The sequence below is a fragment of the Cyprinodon tularosa genome, unplaced genomic scaffold, assembly GCF_016077235.1.
Source record: "Cyprinodon tularosa strain WSP-4 unplaced genomic scaffold, ASM1607723v1 ctg411, whole genome shotgun sequence".
Taxonomy (NCBI): domain Eukaryota; kingdom Metazoa; phylum Chordata; class Actinopteri; order Cyprinodontiformes; family Cyprinodontidae; genus Cyprinodon; species Cyprinodon tularosa.
The window spans coordinates 308,618-332,605 of NW_024039132.1; the positions used below are offsets into that span (position 1 = coordinate 308,618).

At 41.9% G+C, this 23,988-nt stretch overlaps 1 protein-coding gene across 2 annotated transcripts in view; it reads right to left on the reverse strand.

Moving 5' to 3' along the window:
* Positions 1-12,420: 12,420 nt before the first annotated feature.
* Positions 12,421-23,988, reverse strand: part of cnot10 (CCR4-NOT transcription complex, subunit 10) — a 28,080-nt gene continuing 16,512 nt past the window's right edge. For both annotated transcript variants that reach the window (XM_038298671.1, XM_038298670.1), the window contains exons 11-19: positions 23,525-23,646; positions 20,776-20,955; positions 18,318-18,398; positions 18,133-18,246; positions 17,042-17,172; positions 16,924-16,956; positions 16,690-16,817; positions 14,327-14,402; positions 12,421-12,750 (exon numbers count right to left, since the gene is read on the reverse strand). In XM_038298671.1, coding sequence (XP_038154599.1) covers positions 12,590-12,750; positions 14,327-14,402; positions 16,690-16,817; positions 16,924-16,956; positions 17,042-17,172; positions 18,133-18,246; positions 18,318-18,398; positions 20,776-20,955; positions 23,525-23,646 — 1,026 coding nt within the window. In that variant the 3' untranslated portion in view covers positions 12,421-12,589. The remainder of the gene's footprint in view (positions 12,751-14,326; positions 14,403-16,689; positions 16,818-16,923; positions 16,957-17,041; positions 17,173-18,132; positions 18,247-18,317; positions 18,399-20,775; positions 20,956-23,524; positions 23,647-23,988) is intronic.

Consider the following 23,988-nt stretch of genomic DNA (forward strand, 5'->3'; position numbering starts at 1 on the left):
AAAAACTAGCAAGCGGGTGATTATGTATGTTCACTAAGTAAATATTATGTAAATAAAACCTACACTTCTCGCTATAAATGTAATCAAAACCCATTTAAATGCAGAAACTGATTGAAATTATTGATTTTCCCACTAAAAGTTAGAGAAATCTCAGCCATGTTTATACCAAAATGTTACAGTTTCACATTATCTTGAAAAATCTTTGCAAGAAACGAACAAGCAAGTGAATATGTACATTCCCTGAGTAAATATTCTGGCAACAAACTATACATTTCTCACTAGAAATGTAATCAAAACTCATTTTAATGCAAAAACAAACTCAAGTTATTAATCTTTCCACAAAAAAATGAGCAAATGTCGGCCATCTATATATATTTTTTTCTTCTCCCAGCTGGAATCTTGAAAGTCACGTGACTAGGACGTAAAACAATAGAAAGCGTATAGGCAGAAGAAACGTAACAGTACCACAAAAAAATGGCCATTAATGTACCTCCACTACGTTTTCCAGTGTGGACCAACGTAGTGGGGGTACATTTTCCCATGAGACTGGGTTGCCATTTTTCTGTGTATGTCAACAGAAAACCAGGTGATGTAATAAACATATTTAGACTCCTGTCTACAAAGTTCATTTTTTGTTAACACATTTCTTTCTAGCAAGTAGTATTTGTGGATTTTATATAAAATATTTTACTGACAAAATATTGTTGGCATGTAGGTTACATTTAACTGTTGTCATGGAGACTGGGGAAAGTGAGGAACTCTGGGCGTTTCTCAATATGCGTTCTTGAGCGTTCTCGTGTGCTCGTGTACTCGTGACACGTCATCAGCCTCAGCCCGAGTACCGTTCCAATTCTCGAGAACGCCAGATCGAGAACGCATCAAATCCCCGGATGTTGTTCTCACCCCGCCCTCTTTATCGAGCATGCATCAGAGCAGACTTGTGCGTTCTTCAGACTGACCGTTTCCCCAGAATGCCCCGCGGCCACAGCTTGATTCGAGACAGCGCTCACAGTGTTAAGTTAAACATTCCCTTTTCTGCTGCTGTTGTTCTTCAAAAGTACGTTTTGAAATCGTTTGAGGCGATAACATTATACATTGAAGCCTCCCTGTGTGGTCTGTTTACAGAGTTAGTGCGAAATAAAAAGAAAAAGTCCGACGTTGAGCGGACCAGAGTGACCAGCAGACCTCCGAGGGTAACCGCAGCCAGGGCTAAATTTACTCCGTCTGTAGTGCACTTCTCTCGGTCTAGTCATGTGTGAACTACCGCTCGTCCTGATGGCGTTTTTTTGCGGTTCGGTTTTTTTAAAATCTTTTTTAAGCTTTAGAAATTAAAAATATTGTTTTCAAAATGTTTTGTGTAGGGAATAAATAGTTTTGACTGTTAAATAAATGCTAAAGAACGTTGCATGTGATGACGTCACGAGTACGCTTCTGTTCCAATACACATACGTGCTTGCGTGCCCGCGTTCTCGTCAAGTCCGGACTTCCTGCGTTCTTGCCAAGAACGGACTTGACGAGAACGCGAGTACGTACTCTCGTGAATTGAGAAACGCCCCCACTCTGTGCTCTGTGAGCTTTTTCACATCTTACACCCCTCACATGAGGTGAAAAGATACATTTATGGTTACGGGGTGCATACGATTTTTATTTCAGTGATGCACATCTTGATCGAACAAAACAGTTGGAATAGTTGACCTGCATCTTAGAGGAAGGAAGCCTTTTTTATTCAGGGCATGACATGTCATAGATAAGGAAGAGTTACCCTCTTCCTAATCTTAACTTTGGATCTTAATGTAGATGTGCGCCATGAAGGAAGAGATATGGAGCCTTCAGCTTCACTGACAAAGATGTGAGTAGTTTGGGAGGAACAGTAACACATCGGTGGAAAATGACGGAATTAGGCGACTTTTTATGTGTCGGAGGGTCCCTGGTGAGGCTGTTTCATTGATGGAAGAGCAGATGATTAAAACAAGAGAGCTGGTTAAGTCTTAAAACAGACATGGCTATGGCTTGATGCTAACATGTTTGTTAGATATCAGAGTCCTGAGATTTATATATATATTTCCGTTGTAGTGCTGCATTCATCCCTGGTTGCAGCAGGGATGAATGACCTGCACTAGGGCTCCTTTTACAAACCGTGTAAAAGTCTTTGACTAAAGGAGCTGCTCAGCTCCTCTACAGTCTGATGCAGAGGGTGGAAGGTGGTGTCCATGATGGATGGAAGCTTGGCCAGCACCCTCCTCTCAACCTCTTCCTCCACTGAGTCGGGAGATGCAGCCTAGGACAGAAAAAGCCTTTCTCACTAGTTCAGTCTCTTTTTGATCTGCTATGCACATCCAGGGGCCCAGCAGATGACAGCATAGAGGAGGGCTGATGCCACCACATGGGTTTTAAGCAGGGGCCTACACACTCCAAAGGACCTCCTCCTCATCAGCAAGTGGAGGCAGCTCTGGCCCTTCTTATACAGGGAGTCAGTGTTATGAGTCCAGTCCCTGTTATTATTGCGTGAACACCAAGGCATTTTAAACTCTCAAATACCTAGGTGTTCACGTCATTAGGTCTGATCTGAGAGGATCTAGTCCTCATAAATCAGACCTGAGGTACACTTATGAACAATGTAATCAGCAATTTTCATCTCTTAAGTATTAAAAATAAATGTTACCCTACAGATGACCAAATACAGGTGCTGGTCATAAAATTAGAATATCATGAAAAAGTAGATTGATTTCAGTAATTCCATTTAAAAAGTGAAACTTGTATATTATATTCATACATTACATACAAACTCATATATTTCAGATGTTTATTTTGTTTAATTTTGATGATTACAAATGACAACAAATGAAAATCTCAAATTCATCATATCAGAAAATTTGAATATTACTGAAGACCAATAAAAACAAAGGATTTATAGAAATGTTGGCCAACTGAAAAGTATGAACATGAAAAGTATGAGCATGTACAGCACTCAGTATTTAGTTGGGCCTCCTTTGGCCTGTATTACTGCAGCAATGCGGCGTGGCATGGAGTCGATCAGTCTGTGGCACTGCTCAGGTGTTATGATAGCCCAGGTTGCTCTAATAGTGGCTTTTAGCTCTTCTGAATTGTTGGGTCTGGTGTATTGCATCTTCTTCTTCACAATACCCCATAGATTTTCTATGGGGTTAAGGTCAGGAGAGTTTGCTGGCCAATTAAGAACAGGGATACCATGGTCCTTCAACCAGGTACTGGTAGCTTTGGCACTGTGTGCAGGTGCCAAGTCCTGTTGGAAAATGAAATCTGCATCTCCAAAAGGTTGGTCAGCGGCAGGAAGCATGAAGTGCTCTAAAACTTCCTGGTATGTGGCTGCGTTGACCCTGGACCTCAGAAAACACAATGGACCAACACCAGCAGATGACATGGCACCCCAAACCATCACTGACTGTGGAAACTTTACACTGGACTTCAAGCAACGTGGATGAAGTGCCTCTCTTCTTTTCCTCCAGACTCTGGGACCTTGATTTCCAAAGGAAATGCAAAATTTACTTTCATCAGAGAACATGACTTTTGACCACTCACCAGTCCTGTTTCTCTTTAGCCCAGGCAAGACGCTTCTGACGCTGTCTGTGGTTCAAGAGTGGCTTGACACAAGGAATGCGACAGCAGAAACCCATGTCTTTCATACGTCTGTGTGTGGTGGTTCTTGAAGCACTCACTCCAGCTGCAGTCCACTCTTTGTGAATCTCCCCCACATTTTTGAATGGGTTTTGTTTCACAATCCTCTCCAGGGTGCGGTTATCTCTCTTGCTTGTACACTTTTTTCGACCACATCTTTTCCTTCCCTTCGCCTCTCTATTAATGTGCTTGGACACTGAGCTCTGTGAACAGCCAGCCTCTTTAGCGATGACCTTTTGTGTCTTGCCCTCCTTGTGCAAGGTGTCAATGGTCGTCTTTTGGACAACTGTCAAGTCAGCAGTCTTCCCCATGATTGTGTAGCCTATAGAACTAGACTGAAAGACCATTTAAAGGCTTTTGCAGGTGGTTTGAGTTAATTAGCTGATTAGAGTGTGGCACCAGGGGCCATCAATTTTGAACCTTTTCACAATATTCTAATTTTCTGATATGATGAATTTGAGATTTTCATTTGTTGTCATTTGTAATCATCAAAATTAAACAAAATAAACATCTGAAATATATGAGTTTGTATGTAATGTATGAATATAATATACAAGTTTCACTTTTTAAATGGAATTACTGAAATCAATCTACTTTTTCATGATATTCTAATTTTATGACCAGCACCTGTATATGGGATGTAGTTTGGAAAATGCAACTAAAATGCGTAAAGGCTATGAGTTTATTAACTAAAATGGCAGATTTGCAAAAAATAAATAATTTATTCCTGAGGATTTGACTCGAAGTGGCATATTTTCCTGAAAGAGTGGAAATAATAATAATACATTCTGGCACATTAAAACAAGTATGTGTGGGCAGTATGGCCCCACACTCAGTCATTGACACAAGGGGGAGCAAGCAACTCAAAGACCCAAACTGTGAAGCACTTAAGTTCAAATGTTTTATTTATACAAAAAGCCACAGAAAAAGTGGCATGATAAAACAGTCCTTTTCTTTTCCTGATAAAACCTAAAATTCAGAGGCTGGAAGTTGGGCTCCGCTTGTTATGCTGCTTCTGTTGCGGGCGATCTGTCTGCAGCCCGCCCTCTGACTGTTCCACAGCCGACTCTGCAGCGCTCAAGCACTGTTCCACTCTCTGGCGTGCCACACCCCTTTCCATACCGATCCAGCTAAAAGGGAAGCAGGGAGAACGCCAGCATCCACGCGCCAAAACCCTGTCGGAAGATATATTCCTGTTTATGCTTTAAGCGAGGGGGAGCGCCACTTACAGGCGAGGTTCCTCCTCTGCCCTGATACCCTTTACTGGGCCATCTGTGCACCTTCCGGTGATGTGCCTGGCGCGCGGATCCTGCCTGCCTCTCCTCCGGCAGCGCGTCCGTCTCTGTCACCTGCAGATTCAGTTCTGCACTTCCTTTCATTCAGACTCCTTTTTTTTCAGCTTTAATCAGCCCCTGCTCACACCTGAGCGCAGCAATTACGCAGCGCAATTAATGCACTCCGCCTCCCCAGACAACTACTTCAGTCCAGTGCGCATGGATTGTCACAAGGGAAAAACATACCAAAACACCCCAACATGCAGGAAAAATTCAAAAGTCTAAATAAAGGAAAACACAATCATATAAACAAACATCAAAACATGCAAACCTCAAGAAGAAAATACAAAGAAAAACAAATCATATCTTCCCCTCCAAACATGCAAAGCATAAAACTAACATTTAAATGAGAGAAAAACATAATTCATATTTTTCACTGTGCAACATCTCCTCCCACACTTTTACAGTGACAGTCCCTGTCACTAATCATCTGATCTATAGCGAGCAGGAGGTTGTCCTAGGTTTGCTCTTGCAGAGCACCGAGGTCCTAAAATCTCTTCCTGAAATGGGGCTAAGGGGGTGAGTTTGACACCATAAAATGGGGGGTCTGTACTAGTCTCCACTACACCCTCTTCCTTGGCTACCGACTGGAGTTCTTCTGCGAAAAGAGCAATACAAAGTTTCAATGCATTGCGGTGCAACATCTTTTCACGGCCCCCCTTCTGTGGCTGCACTTTGTACACTACCCCAGTTTTACCCACTTGCTCCAGGACAACATGGGGTTCATCATTCCATACTGGATGCAGTTTACCTTGTCCTTTCCTATTTCTATCCCTCACCCACACTCTGTCGCCAGGTACCAGAGGCAGAGCCTGTGCTTTCCTGTCATATTGCTTCTTGCTATACAAAGCAGCTTTTGCCATGTACCGTTTAGCAAGTTCGTAAGCAGAAGACAGCTTTGCTTGATGGTCTTTGACCCACCCTCCCATGTCGCGCTGGGACTGGGATGGTCCTACTTCCAAACCCACATCCACTGGCTGCCTCAAGTGTCTATCAAACATCAAAAATGAAGGGGCATAACCTGTAGAACCATGGATAGTGTTGTTATAGGCCTGCAACAGTTCAGGTAGATACTCTGGCCACCTGTGCTGTCTCTCTGCTCCAAGAGACCGCAACATATTCAAGAGGGTTTGGTTCATCCTCTCTACACTTCCGTTCCCTGAAGGGTGATATGGAGTGGTCCTTTTTTTAGTGATACCGTAGCACTTACAATGCTCTTGCATTAGTGCAGATTCAAAATTTGGCCCTCCGTCCGTATGAAATCTAGCTGGACAACCAAATGTCTGTATCACATGTGACCATAGCACGTCAAGTGTTGTCTGGGCAGTTTGATCCTTTGATGGACCGGCCCATGAATAGCGTGTGAACCAATCAGTCATGACCAAAATAATCTGGTACCTATCTGTAGGTCTACCCAGAGAAAGGAAATCTAGGCCAATAACCTCAAGGGGGTAAGACACAGATATGGGGTGAAGTGGGGCTCCACCCTGTTCTGCAAGCTACAGACAACCCAACCCAACTCTCCATATTGGGCCAATAGAAGAATCGACGGATTCTGGATAAGGTCCTCTTCACTCCTGCATTGGCAGTTGCATGATGGTACTTCTCCCACACCTCTCTTCACTTGTTTGTGGGGCATACAACTTGGAAAAGAGTTTAATCAGTTTTACAGTCTGTTAAACAACACCATCCTGGAGTACAAGTTTCCCCCACTGTTTCAAGATTTTACAGGTGACGTCTGACAAGCCCTTTCTGGTTTGTGCATCAGGTAAGGTTTCCTGTGTCACATACCTTTGCACAAGTTTTAGGTCCATATCTGACTCTTGAGCAATCTTCCAATCCTGTGTCTGTAATCCAGGATCCTGAGATCCGCTACATTGGTTACATAGGCAGCTTGGACCTCTGATGGTGGGCCTACGGGAAATCTGGACAGGGCATCAGCATTAACATTCTCTTTCCCTGCCCAATATTTTACAATGAAGTCAAAAGAGGCCAACTGCGCTACCCAGCGTTGTTCTGTTGCTCCCAGATGAGCAGTTTGAAGGTGTGCCACTGGGTTGTTATCCGTAAAAACTGTGAACTTGGCTCCCGTCAGATAGTCTTTAAACTTTTCTGTGATGGCCCACTTTAAGGCCAAGAGTTCAAGTTTAAAAGAGCTGTAGTTTGCATCGTTCCTTTCAGCAGGATGCAGACTCCGACTAGCATAGGCAATCACATGTTCTCACCCACTTTGCACCTGGGCTAAGATAGCACCCAAACCTTGCTTACTTTCATCGGTATAAAGGACAAATGGTAGGGAGAAATCAGCATAAGCAAGAACAGGGGCTTGTGTAAGTGCAGTCTTTAACTGTCCAAATGCTTCCTGACAATCATCTGTCCAAGTAATCTTTTTCTCTGACCTATTAGCAGGTGTCCCAATTAACAGAGAGTTTAAAGGGTGAGCCATTTTGGAAAAACCAGGGACAAACCTCCTATAGTACCCATCCAGGCCTAGAAAAGCTCTGACCTGGAGGATGGTATTTGGAACAGGGTAATTCTTTACAGCAATAATTTTTTCAGGATCAGGTCTCACCCCATTCCTGTCAACAAGGTGGCCAAGAAACTAAACCTGAGACTGAAACAACTTACATTTGTCCAATCTAAGTTTCAGACCATGCTGCCAAAGCCTCTGGAAAACAGTTTTGAGATGTTTAACATGGGAAGAAAAATCTGGTGAGTATATAATAATGTCATCCAAATAGACCAAGGCAGAGTCTGTAAGTTGGCCACTTAAGCATTGCTGCATTAAACGCTGAAATGTGGCGGGAGCATTACAAAGCCCAAACAGCATGCGTTCAAACTCAAAGAGACCAAGTGGTGTGGTAAATGCAGTCTTCTCTTTGTCTTTAGGGTCCATCTCCACCTGCCAGTAGCCACTGGCCAAATCCAGCGTTGAAAACCATTCAGTATTTGTTAAAGATGTCAAGGTCTCCTCAATCCTGTGTGTATGCTATGCTGGACCAAGTCTGTCCTCCCGACATCTTCTTCATCCACAGAAAACACCTTTCTCCACCTCTGCACAGGCCTGGAGCTCCACCTTCTGCTGTATTCCTCGGCGGCAGGCAGGTTGAACAAATCCAAGAGAATCCCCTTCCTCCTTAGCGGCAGAAATCCTCTGGCAGGTGGCAAATGCCTCATCCCAGACCTGGTGTGGCTTCCACTTCTGTGGGGACAGGGCTGACGTTCCACCTTTGAAAACAATGTCCCAGCAAGCGGCAATAACATTCATGCCCACAATGAGTGGGTGGATAGAACAGTCATCTTTTACAATGACAACACCTTTGTCTGGTATTTTAAATCCTTTGACCTCAAAGTCCATGATAGCATACCCAGAGTATGGGATGGTGAGGCCATTGGCAGCTTTTAAACCAAAGGTTTGTCACTTCCCATTTGAGGAAAATGGGAATCCATGACTTTATGTTGGACCAATGTCACTTGAGAGCCAGTATCCAGCAAAGCTGTCATTCTCACTCCACCCACAGATAACTCTATGGTAGGACATGTACCAATGAATGGTGCTGTGGCCCCTTGATCATTAGTTATACAACCCATCCCCACTGCCTGGGCCTCAGCAGCAGGGTTACTTAGTTTCAAGCTGGCTGTTCTCCATCAGGTGCTTGGCAAAACCTGGCAATATGGCCTGCTCGCTTACACTGCCTGCATATTGGCTGTCCATCTCTGGTCCAGCCACGGGAATACCCAGGCTGTCTTTGTGGTAATCTTGACACCCCTGAAGCAGCAATATCCCCCTGACTTTGTTGTAAAAGAGGTCTGAACTCATTAATTACTTCTTTTGCCAAATCTTTCATTTGTTCTTTCAGATCATGCATTATTTCCTTTTTTAAATCTTCTTTCCAGTTGCAGTCAGACAATGGGCGCTTCTGCGTTGACTCACCTACTGCATAACACATACTCTGTAGTCTTTGGGAGCCGTTATGTTCCTCTTTAAGCTGCAGTGCCTCCCAATGAACAGCAACAAAGTCCTCTCTAGGATTATGCCGCACATAGGCTCGGAGTGTGTGGGACAGGGGACCCTCACAAAGGCCAAGCAGCATCTGGTTGAATAAGTTTGCGTCGGTAGGTGCATCAGATGGGCTGCGCTGCCGCAACCTGCAGCACAGTTCTCTCAACCTTAAAGTAAAGGACTTCACAGATTCATCAGGTTTCTGAATACAACCAAAAAATTGTGACCTTAACACAGCAACTGGAGTATTATCACCATACAATGTGTCCAAATGATTAAAAATTTTACGGACCTGATCTCGCTCAGTGTCATCTAAAACATTTACCGGCTGCTTCGCTTCTCCAGCTAGAGCCCCTATTAAAATGTCCACTTTCCTTGACTCTGTCAATTCTTGAGCATTTAAAAGTCCATGCACTTGTTCTTTCCAGTCCACATATTTTAGTTCACCTTCAATCCCTTTGTACTTAGGCACCCAAGGTGCACCCTGGCATCATCATGTTGTGCCCTTGTGTGGATATGAGTGTTGCTCCCTACTTGTGTCTTGCCAGCAACGCCAAAATAAAGCTGTGACCAGCATGGCCCCACACTCAGTCGTTGACACAAGGGGGAGCAAGCAACTCAAAAACCCAAACTGTGAAGCACTTAAGTTCAAGTGTTTTATTTATACAAAAAGCCACAGAAAAAGTGGCATGATAAAACAGTCCTTTTCTTTTCCTGATAAAACCTAAAATTCAAGAGTTTTACTTAAAAATCAGAGGCTGGAAGTTGGGCTCCGCTTGTTATGCTGCCTCTGTTGCGGGCGATGTGTCTGCAGCGCGCCCTTTGACTGATCCACAGCTGACTCTGCAGCGCTCCAGCACTGTTCCACTCTCTGGCGTGCCACACCCCTTTCCAGACCCTTGAACACCTCTGTCTGATGTGCGTTTGGAAAAACCAGCTTTGTTGATGTTTGTTGATGGTTCAGCTTCTTTCACCCCTGGTTCAGTGTTTCTTCACCTCATGAAACTCTTGTTTCTGGTTCTTTGATTTTGCTTTGCCTTGGAAACATCGTTCTTGAATTCGGATGGAAAGGCTATTTTCTTCTTCCACACAGATTATGTCTGGTGGAAGCAACAGAGAAGGCTGTGCTGCAGTGTCTCCCCTTGTTTACATTGCTGCAGGTCCTCCCTCCCTCCTCTGCAGAGGAGAAGTTTGTTTGGATTTCTTTAATTCAGCATGTTGGTAACTTTGACTCCCAGTTTTCCTCAACACAAGCTCATGATGATTCGACCCTTTCCTGGATCACAGAACGGACCAGACCACTGACCTCTGGCCAGACTGGGACTGAGCGGTGACACATTAAAATGACCCACAAGACCTTTTTCCCTTAGAGGCGGCTTTACAGAGGGACCAAGGTGCCTGGAGACCCTGATCGAGGACCATCTCAGCCATCCTTCCATCCTTCAGCACGAGGAGGTGTGGCTCAAAGTCATCAAAAGAAAGTGATCAGAGCTCCTCTGACCTTATCCAGAAGGAACCAGGAAGGACTTCAACAAAACAAATCAGAATAAAGGGGCAGAATAATCCCCTCTGATTGGTTAATTAACACATCAGTAGTCCACCTGATGTGTTGAGGACCAGCTGTTCTGCAGACCACCCATTGAACCTCCTTCAAAATGTCGCCTGTTTAAGGGACCAACATCAACAGAAAGATGAAGACGCCCACCTGAAGATGTCTGACATCAGTTTTGGCTTTTTGATTTTTTAATTATACAACATGAATGAGAAGGGAAATGTGTTGTGATGTGTTGTATTTTAATGAAAGGTGAACATTTTTAGTATCTGAGTGTTTGATATAAGTTTCTTAATACAAAAAAAGTCCAAGTGTTAGATGAGCAGCTGATGGCTGATGGTCAGTATTGGCAGAGATTTCTGGATTAGAGAATGAACTCTGATGATCGGGTCATCTCAGCCACCATTGGGAAAGAGGAGCGCTGAGATTAAATCCTCATTCTGTGCTTTGACTGACCCTGATTCTGAAGAGCTGAACTGAATCTGTGTGAAACATCTTTGTGTTATGATTTTAACATTTTGAATAGAGATTGATCCTTTTTTTTTTTTTACTTTTACTGAAGCTCAGATTAATAATTCGACTTACACTCTGTAGAGATGAAGGAGTCTATTGTTTTGACTGATTTGAACTTTTTTTTTTTCAGGGAAACAAAAAGGGTAACTGATAAGAACTAAAAATTTAAAATTCTCAGCAAATAGATATTTTACCATAAAAGTATCATCATGGGGAAATACAGTAAATATTTTTGCCAACTAAGATGTGATTCCAGGGCTCTATTTATTGGCAACACATTTTAGCTGTCATCTTTTCCATGATTTTTCCATCTATTATAATCATTTAACATTGTCTACTGACTTAATGCAGTCATGCATTTTTTTTTGCTTTCTTTACATATATTCACAATTTTAACTTCTTAGTTTTTAATTACATTTTCCTTTTTTATTTATATCGATTACACAAGGATCGAAAGGGTGGTCTGTTGTCAGAAATTGTTGATTTCCTTATATTATATATTAATTTATCCTATTTACTCACTATAAAAGTTTTCACTTAGTCTGTTTCTCTCTCAAGGCCACACATTTCTCTGCAGGATGGTGTTTGTAGACCAGACATAGCTTCTTGCCATAACAAACCAGATTCTTTCTCAAGGTTTATTCATGTTACTGTTAACCGAAGTGTGTGTAATTTGTTTTGACTCTGACTACTTTCCATTGTTCTAAGTACGGTAAGGGGGAACGAACGCTGCTCTAGCAGAACGGGGCTGAATGCTGTGCGATTAGGACTGTATGATGAACTGTTCTCTCTTTGCTAAAATATGAATAAATGTGCCGACTGAGTGAAATCCATCGATCTCCGTTTATTTGACTAAGCACGACACAGTGTTCAGGTCAGTTTCTCTTCTAGACATACTTTAGGCTCCACCTTTGCTGTGACAGGTTGTCTGTGCCCCAATCATCCTCTTTTGACATGAAACAGTTCAGAGCTCATCTGGTTAACTGTTTGCATCCCAGAGAGAACCACTTATGGTTCTGGTTGCTGTATTCAATGATCGCTGCTTGTTATTTTGTTTTTTTCTAAGCCTCTCCAATCCCAGTCGGCCACTCAAGCTGAGCCTAGTTTTGCTGGGAATTTTTTCAAGTTATGAGTTTTTACTCTGCACTGGTACTGTATGCATGCTCAGTGTGAGGGATTGCTGCAGTCGGTGACAACACAAGCAAATGGCTACTGTTGCCACTTGCTCATCCAGCAGTAGTGGATACTGCTGGATGCAGTCAGCTGGGTCTCCTTTAACTAACCGGTCTGTAAAGTGCCTGAGATGATGTGTTGAATCGATGGTATAACTTGACAAAATGACCAAACTCACTGTCCACAACACGTACAGCAAATACATTTATTTTCATTGTTCAAACAGTGGAAAGTCCTCAGTCAGTTTGAAAGATGATCTCACTAGATAACAATGGCGGCAGGTTATAGGGCTCCTGAAACTTCATAAATATTAGGGTTGGCTGAAGAGGAGCTACAGGGATCCGACTTTGCTGTAGAGGATTATTTCCGTTGAACTTGTGTGAAGGACGAGGGCAGCTGGATGGGCTGGACGGGCTGGAACGGTTGGGGGGGTTTCTTACGGGAGTCTGGGGAAGATCTGTGAACAGCAGTGGGCAATAGCTGGTTCCTCTTGATAATCTGCAGAGCCAGCTGAGTGTTCCCTGAAAACAAATAACAATTCAGGGACGCCGTAAACACAGACAAGAGGATTTACACATTTAGTTACAGTTGTCACCAACTATAAAAACCGTTTGACATCTGTGCTGGCCAATAATGGCTTTTCTACAAGATATTAACTTGCTGTTTGTCCAGGGGGTCAAATACTTGTTTTTCCTCATCAGATGGTTATCAATTTTAATAAATTCATATGATGTGAATTTCTGAAATTTTCTTTGGGATTCTGTCTCTGTTAGAATGTACATATGATTAAAATGGTAGATTGTTGCAAAGTGGGCAAACCTGCACACTCAGCAAGGGGTCAAATACTTATTTCCCCCACTGTAAGAAGAGCGTGGCCACCCATCCATTCTTCTGCAGGGCACACAGAGGCCATTTTAGTTGATCCTATAATTCCCACTGGCTCTGTGAACACAGCCATTCTCTCTAAAATACAGATGGATTCTATTTTTGTTGGAGCAGAACGCATTAATTAATCAAATCCAGATGAGCTAGACAGCAGGTCTGGAATTCAAAGACAAAGAGGATGTGGTGCATCTCAAACTAGGAGGCTGTCTAGATGCAGGAACTGATCCTTCATGCATCAGGTGTGGATTGAGTCCTAACTTTTGTGCTCATCATTATTAGCTGCAGAAAGTAGTCAGAATGAAGCAGGCCTGACTGGGAACAGTACAGTGAAACACAGCTTATCACCCCTCCCCCAATAAAATTAAAAAAATCTTACACAAACTTCTCAGCTCACTCAAAAAGAAAGTTAAAAAACAATCCATGCATCTTGCCTCTATGCCCCACGTTTACAGATAGCTCTCCTCTATCAGTCAGGCTCCAAGATGTGCCCTTATTCTGTGTATTATTAAAGACACGAAGGCTGTCCTGATTAGATGGCCTCCATACACACAGTGACATCCACCATGTGAGGAAGGCCTTCTACTCTGTCTAATCTGGCTAACAGAGTAACACATGATTTATAAAGAATAAACCTTTATAAAACAAAGTTTTTTCACTAAGCCTCATTAAATAGGATTCCTGGATGAGAAGCGAAACGTCTTTAAACTTGGAAACAAAGTCCAATGGATTGGGTTTTTTTTTTTAACTTTTTTGGAATGACTTTGACCTGGACGACTGAGAATCTTCACCAGCACATTCTCAGCTCACTCTGAGATTCACCTCTCACTGCCTCGTGCCTATAAATACAGCCTTGGTAGCCATGTTTTTCTTTTCTTTAAACATAGTTTCTTAGTTTCTACCCTTTTTTATATCAAACTCCTCCCTCTGTTCTGGTTTAAGCTGTGTTGGATGGTTTTAAAGTGGGGCTTTGCTTTGTATTCTGTTTTATTTTGTTAAGTCAAATGTAGGACCTTGTTTCAATTTGAAAAAAGTAAAAAAGATCTGCAGAGATCGGGATGTGTTGTATGCGTAGCAGGAGCTTCTCTTTATGCACAGGGCATGGAAAAACAAAAAAAAAATCTAATTGGAGATTAATGTTGCCACCTGTCATCCACTCTTGAAGTGAGAAAACCTGATTTAAACAGAAATCAGATGGCTTTAAGAAAAACAAACCATTTTGTAGCTCCAAGTACACCCCCAACAAGATGGCTTCAGGTGGAATCTCCTTGGAGCTCATCATGGATGCAGCCTGATTAGAAACAAAAAAGAACAAAGTTTGTGGAGAAATAATTGATCATTTGTTGTCTAGCAAATAATACCTGTTGGTAAAATATGCATTAACAGCAAGAAAGACATTCTTTAGTGTCATACTAGGGCTGAGACTTTAACTAATCATTCTTATTAATTTAATTTATTTTATACTGAATTCCAAGCGGGAACCGTTTCTTGAACACCTATAAATCTGTTGCATACTGAGGGTGTTAACCAAGCCTAAAAAGCATCTCATCCCAACTAATGTTGCTGCAACAGACGTTCACAACGCTGATGTCGGCCCACGAAGGACTGAACGACGAGCTTCAGAACCAACATTATAAAATCCAGATCGCTCCCTGATAAAATGGGCATGAATGGTTGTTCTTAGCAACTGCATCAAGGAGAAATTACTTTAAATTCTCACTCATTCTAAAACAGACTGAGATCTGCCATTTAACAAAGTGACACAAAAAACCTCAGTGCTTCTTTTTATTCTTTTATTAAGATCTGAGAGCAGGAGAGGACAAATGGAACATCTTAAACAATGGATTCCATGGAGATTTTAGAGAAAACAGCAGTTATTCTACTTGTAGAAAACAAACGGCTGTTGTTGACAAGTAGTGCAACTTAATGTGGCTAACTGACCGAGCTAAAAGAGGCTAACCTGTTAGCTACAGAGCACAGCTACAGTGCCTTTATATCACGGTCCAGCAGTTACTTTTTCCACCAAACTCATATGCCTGGACAACCATGATGTTTGACATCAAGTGGCAACGTTCAGCCAATAATATGGTGTAATGTCAGAGGCAGGCGCAGGCTCCCCCCGAGCAGAATCTACACCAGCAGTAGTTTGAACCAACCTGACTCAACTGGGTTTTATTTCTGATAGGGGTATAAATAATAATCGTTTTATATCGATGCATCGATCCAACAGCCGACGATCCGATGCATCGACACGTCCGCAAGAGAATCGATTCATGTTTTTTTTTTTCCTCCGGTCTATTTTTATCCATTTGCTCCTGGGCGTAATTCTCCCTCCCGTGCTGCGGTGGCGCTAAACCTATTTTGCCCTCCTACTTTGCTTCCTGGTTATACTCTTACAGCAGTGTGTTGCAGTGAGATTGACACAGACATTTTTAAATTATGCTCAATATTGAAGCGTGGTCTGAGCTACACACTGTGGGTCTAGATACGGCCGAGGCGGCGAGGAAGTGGGGACGAGTTTAGTCCGACGACGGAGGGACATGAGGGCCAAAAAGAGCGGAGATCCAGGTGGAAAAAGGGTCTCAGCGTTCTCGCGTACCTAGATATTAGAGCTGGTCAAACTTCACAAGTTGTTTTCCGCAATTTTGGTCATAAAAACAAAACAAGCCGGCCTCCTGTCTGCGGTCAGCTACAAATTGGAAGAGGTGCAGCGGAGTGTCTCTCAAGGGGGCGGGGACGTCTGGAGCCGAGGTATTGCATTGCACTAATGCACCAATTTTCTGCAGTACTTTTTGATGCAACTTTTCTACTTCTGTTATTTGCTGTTGTTTCTAAAAAAAAAAATGCATAACAATATTACAGCTTTCATTGATTTATTTCAAACTTGAAACTTTGTTTAGTCTGTAAGGTGTAAAAAAACAATTAATCTAATCGTATTGTGGTGTCTTGAGTATAGAAAATAATCGAATCGTTGGGTCAGGAAATCGATACTGAATCGAATCGCCATGATGGGTGTGATTTACACCCCTACTCTCTGAGGTCTCTTTAGATGAAGTTTTGGGAATTGTTACTATATAAATAAAGTTAGTTGAATAAAAGGGAATATAGATTTATTTTGCTTAAAGCTATTGTGGAGGATTTTCTTGAATTCTTCAAAAGACGCTGCGGGTGCGTGCGCGTGCAGGAGCGCATATCTGCTTCTTCTGGATAGATCTGCCTCTTCTGAGGCCTTTCTTTTCTTCTCATACGCCTTGTAGACACTTCTCTTACGACCCTACGACCATTTTCAAAGAACTGCGGTGAGAAAGGTGAGCTTCAATGATTTTCTGAAACTGTAGCTCACCACCGATAAATGCATGAAAGTGTGCATCCTCAGAAAAAGCTAGATAATGGCATGAGCACGTAGGACGACCTTACGTAAACGTATCACCAGAATGATTGACAATTAGGAGGACCAGTTATTAAGATGATCCACCCGGAAATAAAATATCTTCCTCTATACCTTTAACTGTATATTTTCTGTTTAATTAGTTGATGGAAATAAGATGGAAGCTAAACGTATAAAGAATAGAAGGTACCTGATGCAGGCATTTGCGCGCCTTGTCATATTCGCTCCTCAAACAATAGGCACTGCCCAGGTTGAAGAGCATCATGGCCCGAGCTGCTGTCACACTGCTGGGGTAACATAATGGCATCTTTTTCACCGCTGCAAACACAGGGAACCAAGAAGCTTTGTTGTTATGTTCATCTACACATTTCTGTCTGTTTTAAATTAGGCAAATTTCTGATCATCTGTTATGATGACAACTTACAGGGTTCGACAGGTTCATCTCCCTTCTCATGTCCTGTTAAAAAATAATAACCGTGTATAAAGCAGAAAGAAAACTGTAATTTCAGCAAAGATAATGAAGATGTGAAAAGCACACCCACCCTGGTCCTGCTCGCTGGTGAGCACCCCCATTAACACGTCACTGATGTTCTCTGGGTTTAGGTGAGTGATCGCGTCAGATATTCTGTCCAAAGAGATTAGGGCTTCAGCAGCATACAGATGACCCAGGAACCTGAATAAAGAGGATACAACGTGTCAAATGGCATCCCTTTGTATTTGCTTGGTTTAAGCCCCTGTCACACATTTACTATATAGCCAGCTTATGCCTGATGTCCCAGAATCTTCTTAAAGAAGATTCATGTATTTTTTCTATTTTGTATACATAGTGTATTCATAGCAAGTCCAGATCGTATGTCCAACGACAGCCTAACTTATGCATAACACTCGACAGTGTAATGCCCATAAAATGATGTACAAGCCAGTGTCCAGTGGGGGGCAGCAATGTGCCCAGCCTGGCTGGATCCTCCATCTCTTGTGGAACGTCTGCTCACAATGAAGTCTGGAGAACTGACGGTTTCCTCCTGTGAACCCCCTTTATACCAAAACGCTGCCAATACGCCATTATACAGTAGCTGGAAGTCAGAAACACGTTCAGTGCTCGTCTGGAACACGTCAGATACGTTGATATGCTTTGGAGAGAAGTTCTGGATAAGTTATGCAGACGTTATGCACAAGTTACTTATATGTTAAGGATAAGCTAGATGTGTCGACTTATGAGTACCTGACACTTAACGTATGTCAACCATCAGATAACTGACCTGGAACTTATGGCCCACATATGAGCACACGCTGGCATTCTGCAGGACGTACTTGCCGTATCTCGACGTGTGCCAGTGTGCTTCAGCGTGCTCATAACCTGTACAAAACTGACCCATAGCTCACTAGACACTGGACTGCTTATTTTCAAAACCCTCTGGTTATTTAAACAAAAATAATAATCTAAAAGGTCTTTTGCTGCAGGTTTTACTTGAAGCCCGATATCAAAACACACATTTCTGACTTCCAAGACCAACCAGTTTGTCCTGATGGCATTGACACCGTCCGAATAGTTCCTTTTTATCTTGACAGCTTTATTCTAGATGGAAACACAGTCAATTCTGAACTGCTTATAAACAACAAATGAAGGACTTACTTCAGGGACCCAGACACCTTGGTTTGATGAAGCAGTTTCTCAGCATGGTGCAGCGCCATCAGGTTGTCTCCCAGTGCCAGGGCCACATAGGCGCTACAGGCCAGGATGGAACACCTACACACCAACAGCAGTTAGAACCACTCAAACCAGGACCCTTGACATCGTTAATGGGTCAGTGTCGTTACCTGAGGTTTTCTACCTCCTGTTTTCTGAGCGGAGAGGATGGAGGCGCAGAAAAAAACTTATCAACGTCATGATTTTTTCCACTGGAAAAAGAGAGAACAAGGATTTGTCAGAGTGAATAAACATTCACATCCAATCAGCAATCCCCGTGGAGATGAGGTCACATCAGGTCCTGGAGGTCCCATCTTTTAGACATGTATTTGCTTCCACACACCTTTTTTTATTGTCACTACATTGTCAAAAGTACAGAGCAACGAAATTAACTCAGCAGTGTGAGGATTAAGGGTCTTTGTCCAGAGAACCCAGAGTGGCAGTCCGTGGGAGTGGGGTTTGAATTTAGAACATCTGGATTCCAAGCGCAATGCCCTAACCACTAGGCCACCACTCCCCTGAGTGAAAGGGATGGATTACCTCCTCAGTAAGCATCAGGGGCTTATTGTAACACCAAAACAGAAGTTTCCTAATGTAAATGCTTGTCCAAATAGTGTGGGCTAGTTGCTTATACCTGGATGCTTCCCATAATAGTTTGGTGACTTTGCAGCAATCTCTCTACGACAATGAGCCGTTGTTACCTGTACATTTGTTGAAGATACCTGTTCAACAGAGCATCTGGTTTTGCAGTTTGGTTTATTTAGGTTGTTTTGAATGCTTGGGGTGTGGCTCCTTTAGTAGGCCTCATCTTGGTTTCTTTTTGTGTAAAAAGGTAAATTGATTTAACTTTACAATGTTTTCATCAATTGCTTAACCCTACTTAATGCCGGGCATACACAGTACAATTTTTAGCCCTTTTTGGGCCGATTCTCCAGTTGTGCGAGAATTTTTCGATCAGGCCGCTTTCAGCCTGGTTGTGCGTCGTGTAGTATTGCGCGGGGGGGAATCATGATCACCTCCTGATCAGGAATCGTAAGGTCGGGAGAAAATTAATCATGTTTTAAATTCAGTCAACTTTGGTGAGGTGGTCGTGGGCAAATCACTCATTGGGCAAACAAGGATTCTTCTTCCTCAGAAGCATGGCAGGCAGCGAGTGAAATGGAGGTCTTTCTGTAAAATTGACAGACGTTAGTAGCCACGTTTGCTCAGCCATGTCTTTTTTTCAAATACGTTGTCTCCTTTTCTTTTTAGTGCTTTCAGCGCAAAACTGCCCAAATAGCCAAGGCAGCGCGTTTCACTCTAGTGAGCTTCATATTCCTCTTCTACTAATTTGGCTTCCGGATAGACGAGTCCAAGTAGCGCCATCTCACTGCGGAGCGAGTAGAGTCTGAGCAGGTAGATCGCATCAGAGCATCGAGTGATATTTTTATGCATTACGATATATTTCTGTTTTGTCTTGATTTGTAAATTCATTGCTTCATTAAAACAAATATTCTTTATAATAGTTTCTTCCAATTTAGTTCCACTTCTATTCAAGCAGTATGTCCGCCAGTGTTCTGTTGTTGGTTTGGTTGAAGTTCTTCCCCAGAAAGACTTGAAGACATGTCTGCTGAAAACTATCTGCCTGATGGGCAGATAACCCCCTCATTCCAAGTGTGCACGTAGCACACTTGGAATGTTCACAACTGTTTCATAACTTTTAATCACAAGTTCAAGGATGATGAAATAAATAAATGCACATAAATATGTGCATTTATTTTTTCAGCTCACCGCTCCCTTCAAGCAAAGCTCTGTTTAAAAAGGAATGAAGACCTGCAACTAACGATTATTTTGCAAATTTCTGTCGATTATTTTTCCATTAATAATCAGATAGCCAAAGGTTCCTTAAAGTTTTTTTTAAATGAAATTAAGCCAGGTGAAATTAAAACTTTTAAACTTAAGGAGTTCTGCACTGCAAAAATGTTTATTTTTTCGCTGAAATTAAGTGCATTTATTCTTGAATTGAGGAGGCAATTCCTCAATTCAAGAAAAAATGAAGTGAGACACTTTGCCAATGGAACAACACAATTTACATTTAAGATTAAAAAAAAAAGTGCATGTTATCAAATTATCTAATTGATGGAATTGGCAAATCATCTTATTTACTTATACTTTATTAACTCAAATTAAGGGTAAATACACTTAATTTATTAATTTTTTTAACCCATTTGTAGATGGCTTTGGCAGTGTGAATTGAGCATATTGACAGATGAAAAAGTTTTTATATCTTAAATACAAAATGTTAACATATATTTTACAATCTTGGTCTAATTACTGCTCTAAGTGAGTAGCTCTGTCAGCTAAAGACACCTTTTAGAGTCTCTATACATCATTTTACGATTAATCGATCACTAAATTAGTTGACAATTATTTCAATAATTGCTTAATCACAATTAATTGTTTCAGCCCTAATGTAAAGTAAAAATAATCTACATGAAAAAATTTATGAGGATAATAGAAGTGATAATATTCTGAAAAATAATTCCTATAAAACCCTATAAAGTCTTAGCACGGTGCTACAGGTGTGATGGAAAAGGAGGTTTTTCTAACCTGCAGGGGTCGCTGTTCTCGCTGCTGCTCTCTGTGCTTCCTGACTGACTGGAGTTCTTGGAGCCGTTCTCAGCCTTGGTGTCCTGCTGCTGGTGTTCAGGCAGCAGTAGGAGAGCATTCCTCAGACAGATGGCAGCAAACTCCATACTTGCTACAGGAATGGCTGCTGACTGGCCTTCACTAAGCAAAGACATCAGCAGAGGAAAGCATCAATAAGAGTGAAGCATGTATGGGTATTATGACAGGCCAAACATCAGAACTTCAGCTTACTGCTTGGGTTGGGCATTGAGAATCTGTCAGAATCAGTTCCAACTTTTCAATTCTCTCATTTTTTTTATTTATTATTAATTCCTAGTTTCGATGCTCAGAGAGGAAACAGAAGCTGCCAAATGCCAGCAAAGCAGAACCTGCACCAGTGCTGTCATGTAGCTTAAGTGTAGCGTTTTTTTTGCACCGTTTTTTTTCCTCCCACACTGTTTACATTTGATAACTGCTGCAATTTACAACATGGAAATGTCATGAAAGTTGAACAAAACAACATTTCAGTTTGTATACACTCTCTGTAGAAGAAGTGTAAAGTTAAAGAAATGAGCAGTCGGCTGCCTGCGACACTGGTGATGGGATTAAATGATGCAAAGGACGGAATACGACTGAAATGATTAATCACCACTAGACTCAGCAGGAAAGCCTCATCTTTGACCCGCTAACCAAGGCTCCCTAAGAGGAAGTTATTCCTCTCTAAGTTAGTGCAGCTTCTGCAGGTAGCAGCACCTGCAGGTTCTACCATGTGAGTAGAGCCTTTTTTTATACTCCTTTCCCCTTAACCTACGTCCTAACAGATACAAAATGAAAAACACTTGTGTTTACATAATGACAAAATAAAACTATACATTGTTTATTTGGAATCAGTGTCATATGTAAAAACCCACCGACTGAGTGAGAAATCTAACCGTCCATAAAATGTAAAGCATCCCTACCGCAGTAAAAACACACAGGAGATGTGAAAAGATGTATATCAATGTTCTGGAAAACACTCATGGACCGACCATAAACCAACGGATGTTATCTGCCCCCCCTTTGGAAAAAATGACGTATATAATAAAGGTCAAATGGGATCTGTTTGAGTTTATCTGGGATTCCTTCTTAAGGTATGTCAAGAATTTGAACAAGTGAGTGAAGAACATGTAAATGCAGTTCCCAAAGACAATTTTATTTGAGTATATATATGCTGTTAAACTTAAAAGTCAATATAAAGAGGATATGTGGAATATATGATCATTGGGACCAGGATTGTGAGAGGCATTTCGTTTGCATTTTATTTTGACTTGAAATGTAATACTACTACTGTTGCCGTCACACTTTGCATTCTGTTCAAGATGTTTTGTTTAAACTGTTACTTTCTAAAAAAGATATTTTGGGAAAAAACACACAGGAGTATATAAACCGAGTCATGATGCCTTCGTGTTTAGCAGCAAACCACGGTCAGAATCAGGGGAAACAAAAGAAGTAAACGATCATCAGGAAACGGATGCATTCAAATGTGTTTAAATTAACATTTAAACAATAAAGTTCCATATGAAAATAAAATACTCCGAAAACAATTCTATTAATTATACTATACCAATATTAATTATATTACAGTTTACATTTATACACTTGTAGAAAATGACTATGTTAAAAATATAGTAACAAAGTTAATTGATGAAGGAATTAAATGCTGGAGAATATCAGACTATTTCATCCAGAAAGAACTCTGGTTAACAAGTTATTTTATAATGTAAACATTTATGTAAATGTAAAAAAGAAAAAAAAAAATCCATGTATTGTCACGCAATGGAGAAATTCACTCTCTGCATTTAACCCCTCCCCTTGGGGAGCAGTGAGCTGCCATGGTGCGGCGCCTGGGGAGCAGTGTGGGGTTAAAGATTTTGCTCAGGAACCCAAAGTGGAGGCTGTGGGGATCAAACCAGGAACTTACTTCTCAGATCACAAGCGCACTGCTCTAATCACTAGGCCAACACTCCCCACACGATTCTCTTAAAATAAAAAATAAAAAAATGGAAATAGAGAATCGTTTCGAACTGGAACCCCAAAAAAATCAGACCCTAAATTTGAATTGATGCCGAACCCTTTAGATAGCTTTGCGCTGATGTCACACATGCGAGTGAGAGCCTAGCAACGACCGCCGCCATCTTGGGGGTAAACATTTGCTTAGCAACCACAGACGTTGACGTTCTCTCTGTAGATTTTGATTTTAAACATGGGATAAATCACAATGTTTATGAATACCAAGAGGACATTCTACCAAAACACAAGGGCAGATATAAGAAAGAATTAGCTCTGCGCAAGGGTGGGAAGAGGTTACAGCCGCCAGGCAGAGGCTACTGCTGACCGAGGCTAGCCTCTAGGCTAACTGCAGGAGATGGAAGGACAGCAGCCAATCAGAGAAGCATGCTGGGGGCAGACAGTGCAGGGAGAGAATGCATCAGCTGGCTGGTACTGCTGCTGGAGGAAGGACCACAGAAAGAGTCGTTTTAGGGCTAAAATAAGATGACTTCTTTAAGAGACACCTTAAAACCTGCTAAGATCATTCCCCACTTCATTCTTAGTCAGCATAACATGTAGGTCCGCTTTGAATTTGGACACATTTGCACCAATCCTTCGTAGGAATTACACCCAAGCCCATCTTTTTGGTTCTTTCATTTCAGGTCCAGAGTTGGAGGAAGCAGCTTTTGGGCATCGTACTGACCTGTAGTTAGTACTCTGTGAAGACTGGGAAGCCAGGACAATCTTCCGATGGTATCCTTGCCCAATTACAGACTGGACGATTCCTTTTTTGCAGGGCAAGCTTTTGCTTTCCTGCTCCGACCCCTGAAATATAAACAGAAAACTATTAATTCACTCGCAGCAGAGGTTTTCCCATAATGTCTTTTTTTTTTAAAGTCGTTTAGAAGTATTGCATGAGAAAAGCTAAATGGGAATGGCAAAGCTTTTGTGCTCGCTTGAGATGGTCAGAAGTATCAAAAGTATGAATTACTCCAGAAGAAGTAGAAATCCTACTGTTTAAAAACACTTTGTAGAAGTTAGAGGATCAACTTAAGCTTTTTACTGCAGTAAAGGTGTGATCTGAACACAGGTCGCTCGCGAGTCATTTGACCCGGGTAGTGAGCTGTTCCGACTGCCACTTAAAGCCGGTTCTTCCCGGGTTTAAAC